Genomic DNA, 18,502 nt, shown 5'->3' on the forward strand with positions numbered 1-18,502 from the left:
AAACTGGCCGGTGAGTGTGTGTGTGAAGTCCTCACTCCTTCCTCTTCAGTCATGTTTATCCTTGCCTTCTAAATGACTTGGATCCGACTCAAACCTCATCCCCAGGCTACTGTGCACTGAACCAGATTACACGGACACTCGTAATAAGAACGAAAGTCAGGACTGTAAAAAAAAGGCACCAACAGGCGTGTGAAGATAGAATAGTGTGTACAGTTCAAACAAAACAGGCTGACACCCCATCCAAGTTTCCAAGTTTAATTGATAAAAATAAAATGTGTAGAGAAAAAAAAAACAATTTTGTTGTCATGCACAGAGCATGGTTTGGCACAATACGCAAACAGAGTCACAGAGGCACTTATCAGTACACCATACTCCAATAGCATGCCAACTGTGAGCCAGGCAGTGTAGACCTGAGGGGGAGGGGGAAAGAGAAAAATAGAGTTAGAGAGAAAGCTAGAGACCTTTTAGGAAGTGTTGGGGGGAGCCAAATGTTAACTCTGTCCTCCCTGCAGACTCAGTATGGACAGTCCACAATTATGTTTTATAGTTATTTTATTTAGACAACCCAAATAAAAGGCACATAAAAACATCGCGCATATGTTTACAATTATTCTTGACAGACATTTAAAAATGTAGGAATGTTTTACCTTTCTGCTAATCAGAAAGCCTAGTCTTCATATATACAAAATTACCATTGTTAATGTTCTAATACAAAAAGATTTATAAAAAGGTTCTAGTTTTTTTCCCTTGCATGTGTCTATCATAACTAACATGTCCTCTGAACTAAATGGTTTTGTACAAAGATATACATTCAGCAGCCTTCACAGGACTCCAAGATCTCCCAATTCAGAGAAAGATTTGAGATCAGACCAACTTCTCTTCCAAAATCAAAAGTTAAGACCAAAACCAATCATTGCATTTAAAAAAAAGAAATGTAGTGTCATCGCAAACAAATTAAAAGCATTTGGTTAAAAATGAACTGATGATGCATAAGAGTAATGGCCCTTTAAAAAACACAGACCATGTTCTCAAATATGTTAACAGAATGTTACTTACAAAACACTTTATTCAGTGTTCATCATACTTAAAAAAAATAAAAATAAATCACAACATTTCAATTTGGTTGAGGGGGCTGTCTAGCTCTTAGCCATCTGAACAGTTAAGGCTTCCTTCACAAAGCAAGTCCATCACCATAGACATTACATCTGCGAAAGCGCAGGCAGCGCCATTGAGGCCATCTCCATTTTGAAATAGTCAATTTTCTATTACTTTCATGAGTTGGTAAACAAACTGAAAGGGTGCATACTGCCACCTGGAGTGTGTTGTTTGAACAGGTATAAATCCAGGGTTGGTGATTTACTGCCAACTGCAGTTAAGGAATGTTTCCTCACAAGTTTAATTCATTGGCTGATTCCTCCTGATGACCTGGATGGAATTATGTGTTCCTTCCTTAACCCATAGGAAGTCCCACGCAGTTGACTACTTCAAAAAGTCCTCATTGGCGCTGCCCATGGTAAAATGGGCTTTTGTGCACTAGTGTTGTCTAAGTCCATCACATCTAGAAGAGGAAGCAGAAGTGTGGAATAGTGTTGTTGCAAAGCAGGTCGGGCACACTAGTTACGGCCACTGCGGAAGGACAACACACACATACTTCAAAACAAATTATTTTTGTAGTGTTTTCTTTCAGTAAAAAAAAAAACAATTTTTTTTTAAAGTCACTAGCCTTCTAATGAGTCAAAAAAAAAAAACGAAATCCAAACTTGGACGAGCTCAGATGTCCACATGCAACATCGATGGAAAGGGAATCCAAATGGCAACAAGACCACCCGCCATTCCATCCCGGAGTCAAGCAATTCCCTTGGGGCACTGTGTTGGCATGCATACAATACTATCAAAGGCCTCAAACACCTTGCTGCTCCCAAGACCGAAAAGGAAGGCGAGGCCACAAGTCTCTGAAGAGTGTCCACCAGTGTAACATTTGAATGCACCGCCTGTTCCTACCAAACCCATACAGCCTGATTTTTGGGCAATGTGTCGTGTCAGCTACACATGCTCTTTAAGAGTACCTGCCAATTGAGTGAGAGGCCTGTGTACTGAATGTAGGCCTAGGCAGAGCAGGCAGGCACTGGGCAGGAAGCAGCCCTGTGACCCTTGACCTATAACCTTTGATCCTTCTAGAACACATGTAGTGGATACAGCCTCTAGTCTCTGCTTCCATTCTCTTTCAGGGCACCTCAGGCTCCAGATGGCAGTTGGTTCTACAGTAATATAACAAAAAAGGACCTCAGGAGACAGAAAAACCTTAAACTAACCTTGGAAGTAAACTATGCAAAAGTAGTCCAATGGACAGCCGTATCGACAARGATAAAGTCATTGCAGCTCTGACCTGTGTTGAATATCTACTTTTTTTCCTGACGGGCAAAGACAAAATAATTGTGTGTTTTAATATTTACAAAGAAAGGGTAAAAGGTCAAGGTTGTGTGTTAAACTTGATTTGATCCTTTTACTCATCAAAAGATTGGGCTACTCTCAGTAAGGTTCCTGAGTAGAAGTTCATACTTATAGGATCCTAAACTAGCAATCAAAAATAGAGGGGGATAAAATGGCCCTATCAAAACCTCTCCCAACATAACTATATTCACAAAAATGTTAAAAGGTGAACTTTGGGACCACTTTTTCAGCATAGTGTCTACTGTGCCACTAGGTGGCTCTGGTAGCCTCTACATTAACAGGGCTCTCAGCCAACACTAAACATTTTGATCCTTGATAATACTGCTGTTTTCAGGACATTAACCCGGGGATATGCTTTCAGTGCCAGACATTTCCTCCTTGTGTTCCTGTAACATTACCACTAATGTCCTCCGGCTACTTTGTGAATTCATATAAGACACAACTTACAACTATTACAAAAATAATAATTATGTATAGGTTTACAGTATCCAGCATTGAGAAGTGACCATTTTCCAGAGATGTACAGGACCTGGGAGAGCTCACATTATGTAGTCAAAGGCATTGGCCTAAGATACAACTGTGGTGCCTTAAATTATCCAGAAAAATCACCCTCCTGCAAAATGGTAGCCTTTGTCCCTTTTGTTGTACTTAACCCCTTACAATCATTACAACTATTAAATACTGATTAGCAGGCTATAATAATAACAAAGGAAAACAAATATAAAAACCATCTGCTCTGTAAGAGAGCATTTAAAAAACATTAATACCAGCAATACATTTCTGTTACAGTTTCATTCCAATGCCAAATGTGCAGGTATGTTCTGACGCAAGAGGCGAGGCATAACTCGTTTGTTTACGTCAGGCATCCACTTGGTGCATCATTCAAAAGCTCCATTTCTCCTTTTGAAACTTCACATGCCTTCCAGGACTGTCCTCCTACCGGCGGTTAAATGAAATAAAATGCACCAGCATCTACAGGGGCTGGCCAGTCCACCTCTCATCATGCTGCATTCACTGCTGCAGCAACTACAGACAGACGGGTACAGCTAGCCCCCCATACTAAAACATCATCTATAGTACTCCTGGTAAGGAGGAAGGTCTGCTAAAGTAAGGGAGGAGGTGGTGGTTTGGGGGTAGAAGGAGAGCGGTGGGAGGGGTTGATAAAGAGATGCTAACCAGGGGCCAGGGAAGGGGTTACTACCAGGGAGGGGAGGAAGGCAGGACCTGGGAGAGAAAAGGCATGCTATCCATGGGCCGCATTGCGATGTTGAGAGGCCCGGTTATATTCATGGGCATCCCAGAGGTGATGGCCACAGGGTGGGCTATATTCATGGGCCCGGTGATGGTCACTGGGTGCTGCAAATTGATTGGAGAGGTGATGTTGACCGTGCTGGTGGTGATGTTCATCTGGGCAGCGATGGTTACCGGGTTGCTGGCGTTGCCGCGGTTCATCGCCGAGGTGATGGCAGCAGAGTTGGTGACAGGTGTCGCCGAGCCCGAGTTGTGCACGTTGTTGGAGTCTGAGGAAAGACAAAAGGGCAGGAAGGAGCGAAATAAAGACATAATGAGCTGGATGATCGTTCCTTACAAACCATTTAGGATAACCCCAAGCTCCACAGGGTTAGAGGGGCCGAGGTTGGAGTCACTGCAGCAGTCACACACACACACTAAAATGATTAGACATGATAAAACAAAAATGGTAGGATTCTTATGAACCTACCTTGAAAACGAGAGATGTCCATAAGGACTTGGAACGAGTTATTTAAGATCTCTCCTACCGTCAACTCACCTGAGGGGGCAATTCAAAAAGCAGGATCAATGTGCTAGCCAGCTAACTTTCAGCTAATATTCAGAAACACTTTATTTCATACTATAGTCAACTTGAAATGGTATGGTATAATTAACTCAATACCTTCAACAACCCATATTCCACTTAAACCTTCTGAGTTGTAATTTAAGGTTTATCAAAGTTATTTGGCTAGCTAACTTATTGATCCGGCTTAATGAAATAAAACCCTGATACCTGAATAACCATAACACACAAAAACACAAGCATCTGCAACGACTTGGTTGGAAAACCACTACAGCTACACACGCTAGGCTAGAAAACAGATCTGTAGTGGAAAATGGGCCACTTCAATGCATAAGTAAGAATATACAGCTACAAATTTGGAGGGGTTGGGATCGGGATGGGTTTCAGCTTTAGTTACTAGATTACCTTTTCGTATCCCTGAGTGGTGGTTCCACTGCCAGTCACTTAGCCCTATTCAGAGATACAGACAGATAGGGGTTACATTGATTGACAGGACTGATTGGGACAGGGCATCACTTGGTTCTGCGTGCCAGAAGGGCATAGGGGGACACAGGTCATTGGGTTAGATACACGAAGGGCCAATCATTTGGCCTTCTACCAAGTACTAAAATGTTTAATGCACGTCGTAGCTGGTGAGGACAGAAATAGATAGTTGTATAATGTATGCATATCCATTTTATTGGGTAAAATGATTAGGGTCTGCTGAACAATAGATTTTGCCCGTGCCATTTTAAAGTGATCAATCCTATGAAAAATTAATCAGAGTGATCTTATTCTTCCAAACTGGACTTCAACACCCATAAGTCAGTGCAGGTTTGACAAACCAACAAGAGAGCAGATGTCATAAACCTCCATTTCAACAGCTGACAAACAAGATACCCACAGAGTCTGAAAACAGCATACAGACCCATCAACACTTAAGAGGATATTAAGTGTTTTCTTTGGTCGACTCGCATATCGCATTTGAATGACTTGTATTGCTGCACTAGTTTGCTATGAGCGTCAAATGAATTGAACGTCCAAAGCCCTTTAAATTTAGACCGTCTCCTACCAGATTTCTTGCTACATGCTATCCATTTCTTTCAGCAGAGATACTTGTCATCCCCACCACACATGTAAACAACTGGTAAACCAGACAGGGCTGTGGGTTGGCCCCAGCAAACTGACATTATGATATGAATCCCTGAATGAGTGGTAACACAGTCCTTGTCAGTTGTGGACTGTTGTGCAGTACATTTGAATCTCAAAGTCAATTTGTTGTGGTGCTGCACTGAAGGATATGAATGTCCATGAAAATGGCTAATATAAAGTTGGCCTATTCCTAATCATTCTTTATCCTGACCCAAATATATTGGAATAAAATACATACAGACATGGGTCACTCTCCACTCCATTTCATGATTCTGAAGAAACTCTCGTATCAAAACAAGAGTATCTACTGGACAAATTCAGGTAGGTCCCCCTTCGTTTCATTCCATTTGCTTCCATTTAAGAAATGTTTAGCAACAGAATCGGCAGAATGAATACACCCCTGACAACGTGCTTTGTGCCTGCCTATGATGTACAGGACACCACAGAAGGACAATGCATGGGGTGCTTTCAGCATAAAGATAGGGACAGAATAAGTACCTGAAGTATTTTTTAAGAAAACAAATATAAGATTCAATACCTAGGTCTGGAGCACCCCAGGCTAGGTGTGGCTGAGGGGAGAGTGGGAAGGATGGAGGGAGTGGAGGAGGAGAGTGGGAGGCTGCCTGGCGTACCTTTATTACAGGGGTTGTTGAAGCTGGCCTGGCCGTGGGTCTTGAGGTGGCTGGTAATGTAGGCAGCGCTCAGCATCTTGCCACAGATGTTGCAGGTCACCTTGCCCTCATGTCGGATCATGTGGGAGCGCAGGCGGTCTTTGGTGGCGAAAGCAGAGGTGCAGGCCTGGGGTGGTATACAGGGACAATGACGGGGATATCAGATGAGATACAGCCTGATACAGATTGTATCACAACCGGCCGTGATTGGGAGTCCCACAAGGTGGCGCACAATTGGCCCAGCATGGTCCGGGTTTGGCGGTCATTGTAAATAAGAATTTGTTCTTAACTGACTTACCTAGTTAAATAAATAAACAAAAATGTTAAAATTCACTCAATTAGTTTGTGTGTGTGTACACTGCAGACATGTCTGCAACTTGAAGACTCAGGAGAGATGACATATTTTACAATTGGGAGTTAGCGTAATAATCTCATCCTTAATCCAACAAACCAGGAGTGAATGTGCGGAACAGGAAAGTGACCATAAACAGGGAAGGTGGCATCCCGGAGGAGGATGCCTGGCTCCTTACCGTTACTTGGCATTTGAAGGGTCTCTCTGAGGAATGAACATGCTTCACATGACAGCTTAGATGGTCAGGCCTGCAGGAGGAGAGGACACAGAAGAACACATGCATTTTAAAACCTGGTATAATAGCTAAAACACCGGTACAGTTTAATCAATAACGCCATACACTGACAGTAGCTGGGGCTACTGTGTTGACACGTGATTCAATTAACAAAATGGGCCAACAAAGATTGCAGGCAAATTACAAATTCTCTGTGAACCCACAGTTATACCATAATAGTTCAATTATGTTAAATTTACTGTAGATGTTTTATTTATTAAATTAATGTTAGTCTCATGGCATCCATATCTGACCCATGGGACACAAGCTATTAGAGCATCAATCCACTACTACACCCCTCCAAAATGCATTCCTTCCCCCAAAGTAATCATTTATGTTCTTGCAACAACAAGACCAGAGTTATTCGGTTGAGCCACACCAAAATCCAACTAGAACTTTTCAAAATCGAACTAGAACTCTATTCTACAACATCACAACAACAACAAAAAATCATCTGTTCTACAGTATACCCTGGAGAAGACAATTATCTGGCAACCACAGCCGTCCATCTGTCGCTCAGTTCCCCTCCTCTGCCCTCACTAAGCCGCACTAGTGAAATGTAGCTATTGGACAAACGCAGCCAGAGAATTCCCCTCCAACAAAGGAGGAGAGTGTGGCTTGAAAATGTCTCTAAGGAGGTGGTTCACACTAGCAGGCTTTTCGTGATGGCGAACAGGAGTCCAATCCCATCTCCTCGGGAGTGCAGTGGAGCTGAAAAGCTCATATCTCCCCTCCCACACAACACTCCTTCGTTAAAGAAGAGGGGAATAGCCTCTTTCAGGACTGCCAAGCATGAAAATGAACATGCACCTCTAGCCGCATAAGAGTAAAATGTGTTACTTTGCGCCAAGTCACTATGGTTATGATACAATATCCTTCACTTCGCTAGTTGCTAATAATTTAGCTCAAGAACTTCACCGTTCACTGACAACTTAATGATGTCTGAAAGGGTTAGGTTGGGGGGGAAATAACAAAATACTCTCCAATATTGGAAAGAACAAAAGGGGAGGAGCTAAATCAATGATTAGAAATCAGACCAGTCAGTGAGTCAGAACACTACCATTGGCCTTGGGAGCTGCAGGAGTGACACTGGAGACCCATCTCTTCTGGTGCTGTCTGGCCCCTGCAGCATTCTCCCTGTCCCCTGCCGATATCCCTGAGAGGGGGGACACGAGGGACTACTATGTGACGCACGCAAAGGTCCAGATACTGTTTATATACATGGTGGGGCACTGCTTGCATGTCATGAGCCAGTACTATGGTCTGAACAGAAGCTGCGTGGGGCATCGGTAATCATGGCCAAGCTTCATAAAAGCTACACACAAACAAGATGTGGTCCAGAACAACAATTAAGGACATTGTCTCATAGGGTTACCATATAAATAGGCATTCTGGTATGTGATTTTAGGCATTCAAATTATACTCCACCTTGTTCTTTGATTGAGGAATTTCATTCAAAGTGGAAATTGTACATAACACCTTTTGGCTATGTGCATTAAAGCATCATTGTGGAAACATACTAGTATGCAAAGCAATGTTCCTAAATTCCTATCGATTGAGACTGATTAACCAGTCCAATTCGATTACATTCCAACACATGAGGATTTCCAAAATTCATCACACCTTTAAATTATGAGGCTACTGACCACTGAATATCAATTTCAAGTGGAATGTTTTTACCCAACCAAGCCCGCCATGGACTTGTATCATCCTCATATTAATCTAGGGCTACATTTGACATTGTTTTATGAGGCTGCACCTGTTGGATACTATCTGCCCTCTTGTAGTTCTTTATGCCTGTCAGTTAGGCTTCTTCTACATAAAAGTATCCGATTCTGAATTAAGACGACATTTGAAAAGTTCTAATATGGCCCTCTTGCTTTTTCCCCACAATCAGAAAATATATTTGGGGCCCATTAAAATGGAAGCAGTGAAAAAAAGATAACGGTAAGAAATATGTGAAATTCCAAAGAACCTTACACAAACTCTTTCTCAGAATGCATTATTAACAATTACAGTTCAACATGTACTATGGACAATAAACATTTTTTAAGTGGACTAAAGGGAAACTTGAGTAAGTTGAACTGCGCCACGCACCTGGAGAAGCCCTTCCCACAGACAGAGCAGATGTAAGGTTTGTGAACGCCCCCGTCGTGTGAGCGCACGTGGTAGGTCATGCGGTCCTTTCTCTTGAAGCGCTGCTGGCAGATGGGGCACTCAAAGGGCTTCTCGTCTGAGTGGGACAGCTTGTGACGGTTCAGGTGGTAGACGTCACGGAAMGCCTTGCCACACATCTCACAGCCGTGGTTCTTCTTCACTGGCTTGGCAGGCTTCTTGGGCTGGCTCTGCTGCTGATGATGATGGTGGTGCTGCTGTTGATGCTGGTGCTGCTGGGGCACCATGGTGGGAGACATGATGCTGGAGCCCGTGGAGGCTGAGGTTGTGGCCGTGGTGAGGATGCCAGCGATGGTGGATATGTAAGAGGGCTGCCCGCCGCTGTTCTCGCGCTGCGGCACTGTGGAGATCATGGGCACCATGGTGGGCGCCGTCTGTGTCTTCTTGGGACGAGACACCATCTTGACGCCCGTATGGCAGGACTCGTGCCGTCTGAGATGGTAACTGTCCCGGAAGGCCTTGTTGCAGTAGCCGCAGATGAAAGGTGTTTTGGACTTGGGCTCTTTCTTCACCACAACAACGGGACCACCGCCTCCTCCTCCGCCTCCCCCCGTCCCACTGGCCACATTGTCCTTGAGGAGCTCTGCGACGCTGACCGGGGGCTTCTGGTCCAAGAGGATGGGCATCACAGGTTTCTGGTCCACAGGTTCTGGTCCTCCTGACTGGAGGAGAGGCAGCAAGCTGTTCTGGGCCACCTGGTGCTGGTGATGCAGGGCTTCATTGGCCTGCTGGAAGGACAACACAAAGACAGCCATGCAGAAGCACATCAGTACACCGTCTACAGTGTCAGTCAGTCACACCCTCAAAGCTACTACAGCTGCATGTAGCAAAGAGAGAAAGTGAGAGAGACCTGTTTCTGACTGCTCCAGAGAGTTGAAACGGACTGCCTTGTCAGCAGAACTACCGCTGTTTCCAAGATAAGGATGACAGTAAAACAAAACTTCTCATTTTTCAAAGAATTGAGCAGAGTATGACAATTTGATTCACTTTTCTTATTTGAAGAGTCAATTTGGTTGTCAGCTTCCATTTACAGATGTTGTTGATGAATTTCATGAACGAAGCTATACTACTCAAAAGCTTTTCTGGTGATATCTAAGGGTAGCCTTGTGGGTGACGTTGAGGTTTGAGGCTCAAAAAGAGGTTGCTCAATTTATGCCATTATTCATTTAACTAGGCAAGTCAGTTAAAAACAAATTCTTATTTACAATTGACTTCCTACACCGGCCAAACCCCCGACAACGCTGGGCCAATTGTGCACCGCCCTATGGGACTCCCAATCACGGCCAGGTATGATACAGCCTGGAATCGAACCAGGGTGTCTGTAGTGACGCCTCTAGCACTGAGATGCAGTGCCTTAGACAGCTGCGCCACTCGGGAGCCCCCCTACAACCCCAGCCCTGTCAGCATGAATGCTGCGTTCTAAGAGGAAGGACAGGCTTTAAAAAGAGGGACATCCATTAATTTACCAGAAATAGAAAGGGAGCCATTTCCAGCCAGGGCATCTGAGCCTCTCAGAAAAAACACAAGTGCAGCCCTGATGAATGTGGTGTGAGAAGAGGGTTAGGAGGGGAGAAGAGGGTTAGGAGGAGAGAAGAGGGTTAGGAGGAGAGAAGAGGGTTAGGAGGGGAGAAGAGGGTTAGGAGGGGAGAAGAGGGTTAGGAGGAGAGAAGGGGGTTAGGAGGAGAGAAGGGGGTTAGGAGGAGAGAAGGGGGTTAGGAGNGCTCGAGAGCTGAAACGGACTGCCTTGTCAGCAGAACTACCACTGTTTCCAAGATGTGCTTACAATTGTAATCTAGTGATGGGGATGAAAGTAAAAACAGAAAGCAACAGGACTTCCCATTTCTCCAAAAGGACTGAGCAGAGTATGACAACTTTATTGCCTTTTCTTCTTTGAAAAGTCCATTTGAATGTCAGTTTCCATTTTCAGATGCGGTTGCCGAATTCCATGAACTAAGCTATAATATCTAAACGCTTTTCTGGTGACATCTAAGGGTAGCCTTGTGGGTGATGTTGAGGCTCAAAAAGATGTCACTCAATTTATACCATTATTGTAAGTCTTCCCCAGTGCCATTCAGGCAGCCCAGTTACTACAACCCCAGCCCTGTCAGCATGAATGCAGCATTCTAAAAGGAAGGACAGGCTTTAAGGCTTTAACAGAAAGTGGGTGGGGTTACATCCTGCCTGGTTGCCCCTGTCCGGGGGTATCGTCGAACGGGACCATAGTGTATCCAGACCCCTCCCGTCTCAGCGTCCATTATTTTACCCCATTTTCTCCCCAATTTGTGGTATCCAATTGGTAGTTACAGTCTTGTCTCATCACTGCAACTCCCGTATGGACTCAGGAGAGGTGAAGGTCGAGAGCCGTGCGTCCTCCAAAACACAGCCCAACCAAGCCGCACTGCTTCGTGACACAATGCACGCTTAACCTAGAAGCCAGCCACACCAATGTGTCGGAGGAAACACCGCACACCTGGCGACCGTGTCAGCGTGCATGTGCCCGGCCCGCCACAGGAGTCGCTAGAGCGCGATGGGACAAGAACATCCCTGCAGGGCAAACCCTCCCTTAACCCGGACGACGATGGGCTAATTGTGTGCCGCCCCATGGGTCTCCCGGTCACAGCCGGCTGCGACAGAGCCTGGAATCGAACCAGGATCTCTAGTGGCACAGCTAGCACTGCGARGCAGTGCCTCAGGCCCCTGCGCCACTCGGGAGGCRCAGCCTCCAGTATTTATGCTGCAGTAGTCTGTGTTTCGGGGGGGCTAGGGTCAGTCTGTTATATCTGGAGTATTTTTCCTGTCTTATCCGGTGTCCTGTGTGAATTTAAGTATGCTCCCTCTAATTCGCTTTCTGAGCCCTAGGACCTTGCCTCAGGACTACCCGGTCTTCCTTGCTGTCCCCAGTCCACCTGGTCATGCTGCTGCTCCAGTTTCAACTGTTCTGCCTGCGGCTATGGAACCCTGACCTGTTCACCGGACGTGCTACCTTMTCCCGGACCTGCTGTCTAACTGAATGCTCGGCTATGAAAAGCAAACTGACATTAACTCCTGAGGTGCTGACTTGTTGCATCCTCTACAACCACTGATGATGATTATTAGACCTTGCTGGTCATCTATGAACGTTTGAACATATTGAACAATCTGGCCTTAAATGGCCATGTACGCATATAATCTCCACCCGCCACAGTCAGAAGAGGACTGGCCACCCCTCAGAGCCTGGTTCATATCTAGGTTTCTTCCTAGGTTCCTGCCTTTCTAGGGAGTCTTCACTAGTCACCGTGCTTCTACATCTGCCTTGCTAGTCATTTGGGGTTTTAGGCTGGGTTTCTGTATAGCACTTTGTGACATCCGCTGATGTAAAAAGGGCTTTATAAATACATTTGATTGCTTAAACAGAGGAACAGCCATTAATTTCTCAGAAATAGAAAGGGAGTCATTTCCAGCCCAGGCATCTGAGCCCCTCAGAAAAAAACAAGAMCGCAGCCTTGATGAATGTGGCAAGAGACAAGGGGACGTGGGTCAGGAGACAAGGGTCAAGAGGCAGCTGTTCCAGGTTCCATAAACTATAAAGAACAAAAAGATAAAAAAGCAACAATTTCAACAATTTTACTGAGTTACAGTTCATATAAAGGGAATCAGTCAATTGAAATAAATTCATTAGGCCTTAATCTATGGATTTCACYACTGGGCAGTGGCGATGCCATAGGTGGGCCTGGATGAGTTGTAATCGTTTCAGACGATCCCGCAGGTGAAGAAGCCGGATGTGGAGGTGCTGGGCTGGCGTGGTTAAATGTGGTCTGCGGTTGTGAGYCCGGTTGGACATAGTGCCAAATTTTCTAAAACAATGTTGGAGGTGGATTATGGTAGAGAAATTAACATTCAATTATCTGGCTACAGCTCTGGTGTACAGTCCTGCAGTCACCATGCTAATTGCACACTCCCTCAACTTGAGACATCTGTGGCATTAATGTGATAAAACTGCACATTTTAGTGTGGCCTTTTATTGTCCCCTGCACAAGGTGCACGTATGTAATGATCATGCCGTTTAATCAGCTTCTTGATATGTCACACCTGTCAGGAGGATGGATTATCTTGGCAAAGAAAAAAATATTCACTAACAGATAAAAACAATTGTGCACAACATTTAAGAGAAATGTGTTTTTTGTGCATATGGAAGATTTCTGGGATCTTTCATTTCAGCTCATGAAACATGGGACCAACACTTTACATGTTGTGTTTATATTTTTGTTCAGTGTAATAAAGAGACAACAGAGGATTTCAACTGCGATTTGAGCACAGAGGGTTAGGTAAAGTCAGTTGTGTCGTGCCAGAACATGACATGAATAATATACAGTACACCAACATACACCTGACCAACTGCATACATATAACGAATCAACATGTTAATTTCACTTTGTAGATTTAAGTCTCTTGACCTTTCCCACAAACTCTTGAGTTTCTTGAACTATGATGACAATCTGGCATTGTACACCCAAAGTATTCAAGTGCCGCAACTCGAGATCTGCTCAAATGAGTCCTTCAGAGATCAACACAGAGCTCCCTGCCACTCAATCTAAATCTGTTGCATGTAAGGTGATCTCCTGTGGTGATTGAGCCGATTAGTTCTCTCTACTGGCAGAACATCTAGCATGGGACAACCTGTATGTTAGTCAACTATACCTAACCCCAATACAACTGAATATGATGCAAGACAGAGGAGCAGGACTTGGCACTAAGGAACCTTTGGATACTCACAAAACTACATTATATTAACAAAAATGGTGCCCTAGGTAATCAAATATTGTCCAGAATGGTTGCTTTGACCAATTGGACAAGTTCAGGTAGTTTCTCATCTACATCAACATTTCCTCCCATGTCCGCCTCCTGAACACGGTATCCATCTGCAACGATGAGCTACTGGCCCCTTCACCACCATTCAAAACGACACTGAATAGTAACAGAACCTACCAATGCTAATTGTTTGAAATGCAACTTCTGTCGTGTCTCAGGACAAGTTGTAATAGCTGCTTACACATCTGCTATAAATATCCCTTTTGGAGCAATTTCACACCACTTCCAAGTGGCGCTGTGGGCGCAGGCTGGTTGAGGCGTCATACTCCCAAACTACTTACACCCCCCCCGAATCACATTCATCACACTGGCTTACACAGGCTCATATAACCTACTACATACAACCAGTCATTAAAATCTAACATTTAAATACTTCCTTTAAACACACAAAATTGGTAAATTATTCCATAATGACCTACTAATAATCATACACTACCCAAAATGCTGCAGATTGTCTATTGTTTTGCAGTGGTTGAAAAAAATGTCGCAGTGTAACAAAAACTGATAAGGTAGCAAAAAAATTACCCAACACTGGTAGCTAATAGAGCAGTGTACAGAGGACAGCTGCAGCTGCTGGCATTGTCCAATTGGTCACGGCAGCCCCCAAAGAATGGGTGGGGGGGCTGGGGGTTTATGAATATTTTTGGTTGGTGTGTGAATAGAGTTTCACATTGTAACCAGCAACCTTACAACAGGCCGACCAAAGACACCCCGATTGAGACGATCTTGTTATTTTCCGTAATCACCATAGGGCAGGGTTAAAGAGCTGACCCCTGGGCTTTCAGGTTCAGCCAAGCATCCCAATACGGTCAGCCAGGCAGGCAGGGGATGGTTGTCTGGGCGAGTCTGAAAAAAATCCCAAATTGTGTTCCTTTTTCTTTATGCTCTTTTGTGGAGCCGTAGAGGACACAAATCCGAGCAGTGGTGCACTTACGGCCCTCAGGGGGGCCTTTGTAACACCAGTCCTGCCTGATTTGGGGATTCTGTTCAGCTGGCGGACGCTGCAGACTGCTTAGTGTGTTACCATAGGCAGCCGTGCTTTGGGGAATGGGAGAAAAACATGGTTCAGTCACAGGGTGTTATGTCCCCTTTTTGTCCTCTGTCCACACTTTAGTTGGATCCAGACTGGAATTCTTACCACCATTAGCATTTCTTCTAGCCGTGTGTGTGTGTGTGTGTGTGAGAGAGAGACAGCAAAGTGCTCAGACCAAGACACAGACGCATAGGGAGCTGCAGCCCGCTGTGCCTTCACGCTGCTCTGATGATTTTGATACAAATCCGCTCTGAAGGCTGAGGTCATTCCAAAATAAATTGTGTTGAAACAGAGTGGGGCGTGTAAAATAACAAAAAACTACAACAAATAAAATCAGCCCGTTCTGTTGTTCAGTCAGTCAGGGATGTGGAGGCAGGGCTTTACAATGGAGGAGAATCTCATTCACCACAATGTTAATCTGTGTAGATATCAGACGAGGCCCCAAGGCAGCAGCTTGCCATTTGCTCAGACAAGTGCCCAAATTATTTTATGATCCCGGAAACAACCGTAATAGTTCAAATATATTGGTATGGCTTTTGTTCTCACAAAACTTGATAAACGCACTCAATGTCTGGCACCAACCTGCATGAGGGAAGCAACAAGATCCGAGTGTTAACCCTTAAACCAGGACTAAGATCCTGACTACACACTATACTCTATCAAGGGCTGGGTGGGGGTCATGTCATGTGCAGAAAACCTGTGAAAAAGGAAGTTGGGGAATTTACAGGGACATTTTACTGTGGAGAACATTAACTTACTCTGATCCCTGTGTAGTAGTCCCTACGTGGATTCCCTGGAACCATGGGACCTACAGAAGACTAATACAAAAGAAAAGGAAAATACTGGGCTTGTTAATAAAATGTTAACATTAACAGTAAAACAAAACCCTATTACGTATTGTCTTAGGGGAATCCTAAAATGTAGGTTTGTCCTAAAATAGTGAGAAAAGAAATGAGTCATCTTCATCTGATTCAGGAGGATTACGAGAACACTATTATTGAGAACTGCATAGCTTGACAACCCCCCCCCCCCCGAGCATAACTTCCGACGCTTACAGAACAGTAACAAGTGACGCACAGCCTCATTAGACGCTTCATCAAATCGAGCAAATCAAACGGAGCCTCCAAATAACAACTTAGTTTTCATTTTCCTCCACTGCTCCATCACACCAGCTTCAGGTATTTGTGCCTTGTTAGACACAAAATAAAACCATTATCATTGGTCCCTGGCTCTCGGCAATTAACTGGCAACAGCTGCAACTCTCAAGAGCTGAGGGAACTAAACTAAATAGGCCTACCACTATGGCTGCAACATGATTATGCGGAGTAGGTAGAAAAAAAAAAGTGGCAACTTGGTTTGAAAACATACATTTTCAACACTGGTGTTCACATTTGACCTGGGATGGGGAGTAGAACACTACATAGTAGGCTATTTGAGAGGATGTGTGAAGCTTAAGGGTCAAGTGCCCAATTAATTTAATAATTTAACAGACACTGCATTTTGTTATGCATCTTAGGTTGTCACATAGGACAGTAAAAAAGGTACATGCATGTCCAATAAAAGAAATAGCCTGTTCCCCTTATGCTAATGTGACATTCAAGGAAAACAGAAAAGGGTCTTAAATTATGACTGATGTGCTTTCCCATACCCATACCGAGGATGTTTCAAATATCTACACTAGTGTACATACTCTGGATTCTCAAATACAATCCCCCAGGTGTGATGGAAAGACATCTATTTTTAAGCTCTAGCCGACACYTGACTGCTGGTGGATGAATTCTCAATGGTTACATAATGTCTACAATCTATGAATGTAGTGACCTGGCAAGTTGACTGCTCTCGCGTTTACTACCTTAAATCAGTCTTGTTTAAAAATATATATATTTTTGACTGCTGCCCTATGTACCTAGTTCAGGGTTTCCCAAACTCAGTCATCAGGACCCCAAGGGGTGTACGTTTTGGTTTTTGCCCTAGCACTACACAGCTGATTCAAATAATCATCAAGTTTTGATCATTTGAATCAGCTGTGTAGAATTAGGGGGGAAAAACAAGAGGAGGACAGAGTTTGGGAAACACTGGGCTCATGAAAAATGTTTACATACTGTTTTACCCACTTCATATGTATATAGTGTATTCTAGTCAAGGCTCATCCTATACAACTACTGCTGTACACCTTTTCTATTCATATACTGTCCATACACAGACCATCATATATTATATTCCACATTTCTCTTCCTGATATTTCTTAATTGCTTTATTTTTGTGTTTATTGTTAGGTATTACTGCACTGTTGGAGATAGAAACAAGCATTTCACTGCACCTGGGATAACATCTGCTAAATATGTGCAAGTGACCAATTAAGTTATTGGACGTTTTACATCTTGTTACAAGCACACATCAGTAAATACTAAAAACTCCTGAATAACCGTGATCATGTACTTACTTATTAAAAGGGTATAAAGAAGAAGTTTGGATTTCAATATTTCCAATTAATGACTATCCCTAGATTTGCGAATTTACATCGCACTAAAGGCAAACCACCAAGGACGTGAATATCCTCTGCAAGCTGCCAAATAGAAATCTCAGACATACGGCAGATGGGTTTCAAATGATCAGTAGAGCAAGAATTAGCTAGCAGCTTACTGCATAGTCTGAATTCTTTCTCCAACCCGCGGTTACATATTTTGGGACGAGGAAAACGGGGGAAAGTTAAGAATCAGAAGTGAGGGGTCCCTCCTCGTGCCCAGAATGTAAAGGAATGCGATTTGGTAAAGGTAGAAATGTATTCAAATTGTATCAAAACTAGTAAACAAAAACCACTGATTGCGAAYATGTATTCGTTGGTTAGCATGGCTCGCCGCTGGAGTGAAGGTGGGGATTGTTCTCGTTCTTTACGAAGCCAGCTACAGCTAGCTAGCTTTCTAACTAACAAACCAACGCGCGGCCATGGTCACTTTGCTTGCTTTTTATATTTAGCTAATTGGGGGCCAATCCGATTTATAAACATGCACCGGCGGACTTGAACAAACATCTGTCGAAACAAATATTCTACAAAACAAATGGGGGAGACCGACCAGATTTCCCCCCTCGAGCGTCATCCATACTTCACAGCTGGAAGTCTATACTTGATGTCGCGAGCTAGCTCGCTAACGTTAGCTCGTTTAGCGGATTGAGCTAGCTAATATTAGCTAGCTGGCTACCGTAGTTTTGCTTGAATAGCTATTAGAAATCGACGTTTAAATTCASTAGGGGCAACGATGCATTGGGTATGTAGTAACATTTAGATGTAGTTAATCAAATTTAACACTCAGACGTGACACTTACCTGGAATAAAAATGTACTCCAGCTCGGTTCCATTGCAACACTTAAAATCTGCAGGAAACCTAGAAGGAATCTATAACAAAGCAGCTAAACATGGCAGCTCCTACAACTTCCTGTAACGCTCCGGGCTGAACCATTTCCAGTTTACTTTTATGGGACGTTAGAGATTTTTCAGAAATCAAGATATTGTCAATTGCCTTGTATTAAAATAGTATTCATATAAAACATGTTTCTAATATATATGTATTGCAAAATTACTGAATGGCATATGATGTGGCGTGTCAAACAGTAAAATATGTACTACATGGAATGTGGCCCCCCATTTGTCGAGCTTAACTAGTCCATTAGAGCGCCTTCGAGAGATGGCATAAAATTAAATCATTTTCAATATGCCATCGTCAAAGATGGTTACTGATTGTGCCCATATATATCA

The 18,502-nt window shown here is 43.8% G+C and overlaps 1 protein-coding gene across 8 annotated transcripts; it reads right to left on the bottom strand.

The window, feature by feature from the left end:
* Positions 1-241: 241 nt before the first annotated feature.
* LOC111949592 (vascular endothelial zinc finger 1) lies at positions 242-18,182 on the bottom strand. 8 transcript variants are annotated; one of them, XM_070434214.1, is made up of 9 exons: positions 18,073-18,182; positions 15,507-15,566; positions 8,790-9,595; positions 7,753-7,848; positions 6,597-6,666; positions 6,028-6,193; positions 4,670-4,714; positions 4,172-4,240; positions 242-3,971 (listed from the first exon to the last, which is right to left on the bottom strand). In XM_070434214.1, exons 1-9 carry the CDS (start codon positions 18,103-18,105, stop codon positions 3,649-3,651), a joined length of 1,668 nt encoding a protein of 555 aa, XP_070290315.1. In that variant the 5' UTR covers positions 18,106-18,182; the 3' UTR covers positions 242-3,648. The 8 variants fall into 8 exon arrangements, with proteins under 8 accessions (XP_070290315.1, XP_023822655.1, XP_070290317.1 ...); XM_023966887.2 differs by lacking the exon at positions 7,753-7,848; XM_070434216.1 differs by lacking the exon at positions 4,172-4,240.
* Between the last annotated feature and the right edge of the window lie 320 nt (positions 18,183-18,502).

This window comes from Salvelinus sp. IW2-2015, linkage group LG22, assembly GCF_002910315.2.
Source record: "Salvelinus sp. IW2-2015 linkage group LG22, ASM291031v2, whole genome shotgun sequence".
NCBI lineage: Eukaryota > Metazoa > Chordata > Actinopteri > Salmoniformes > Salmonidae > Salvelinus > Salvelinus sp. IW2-2015.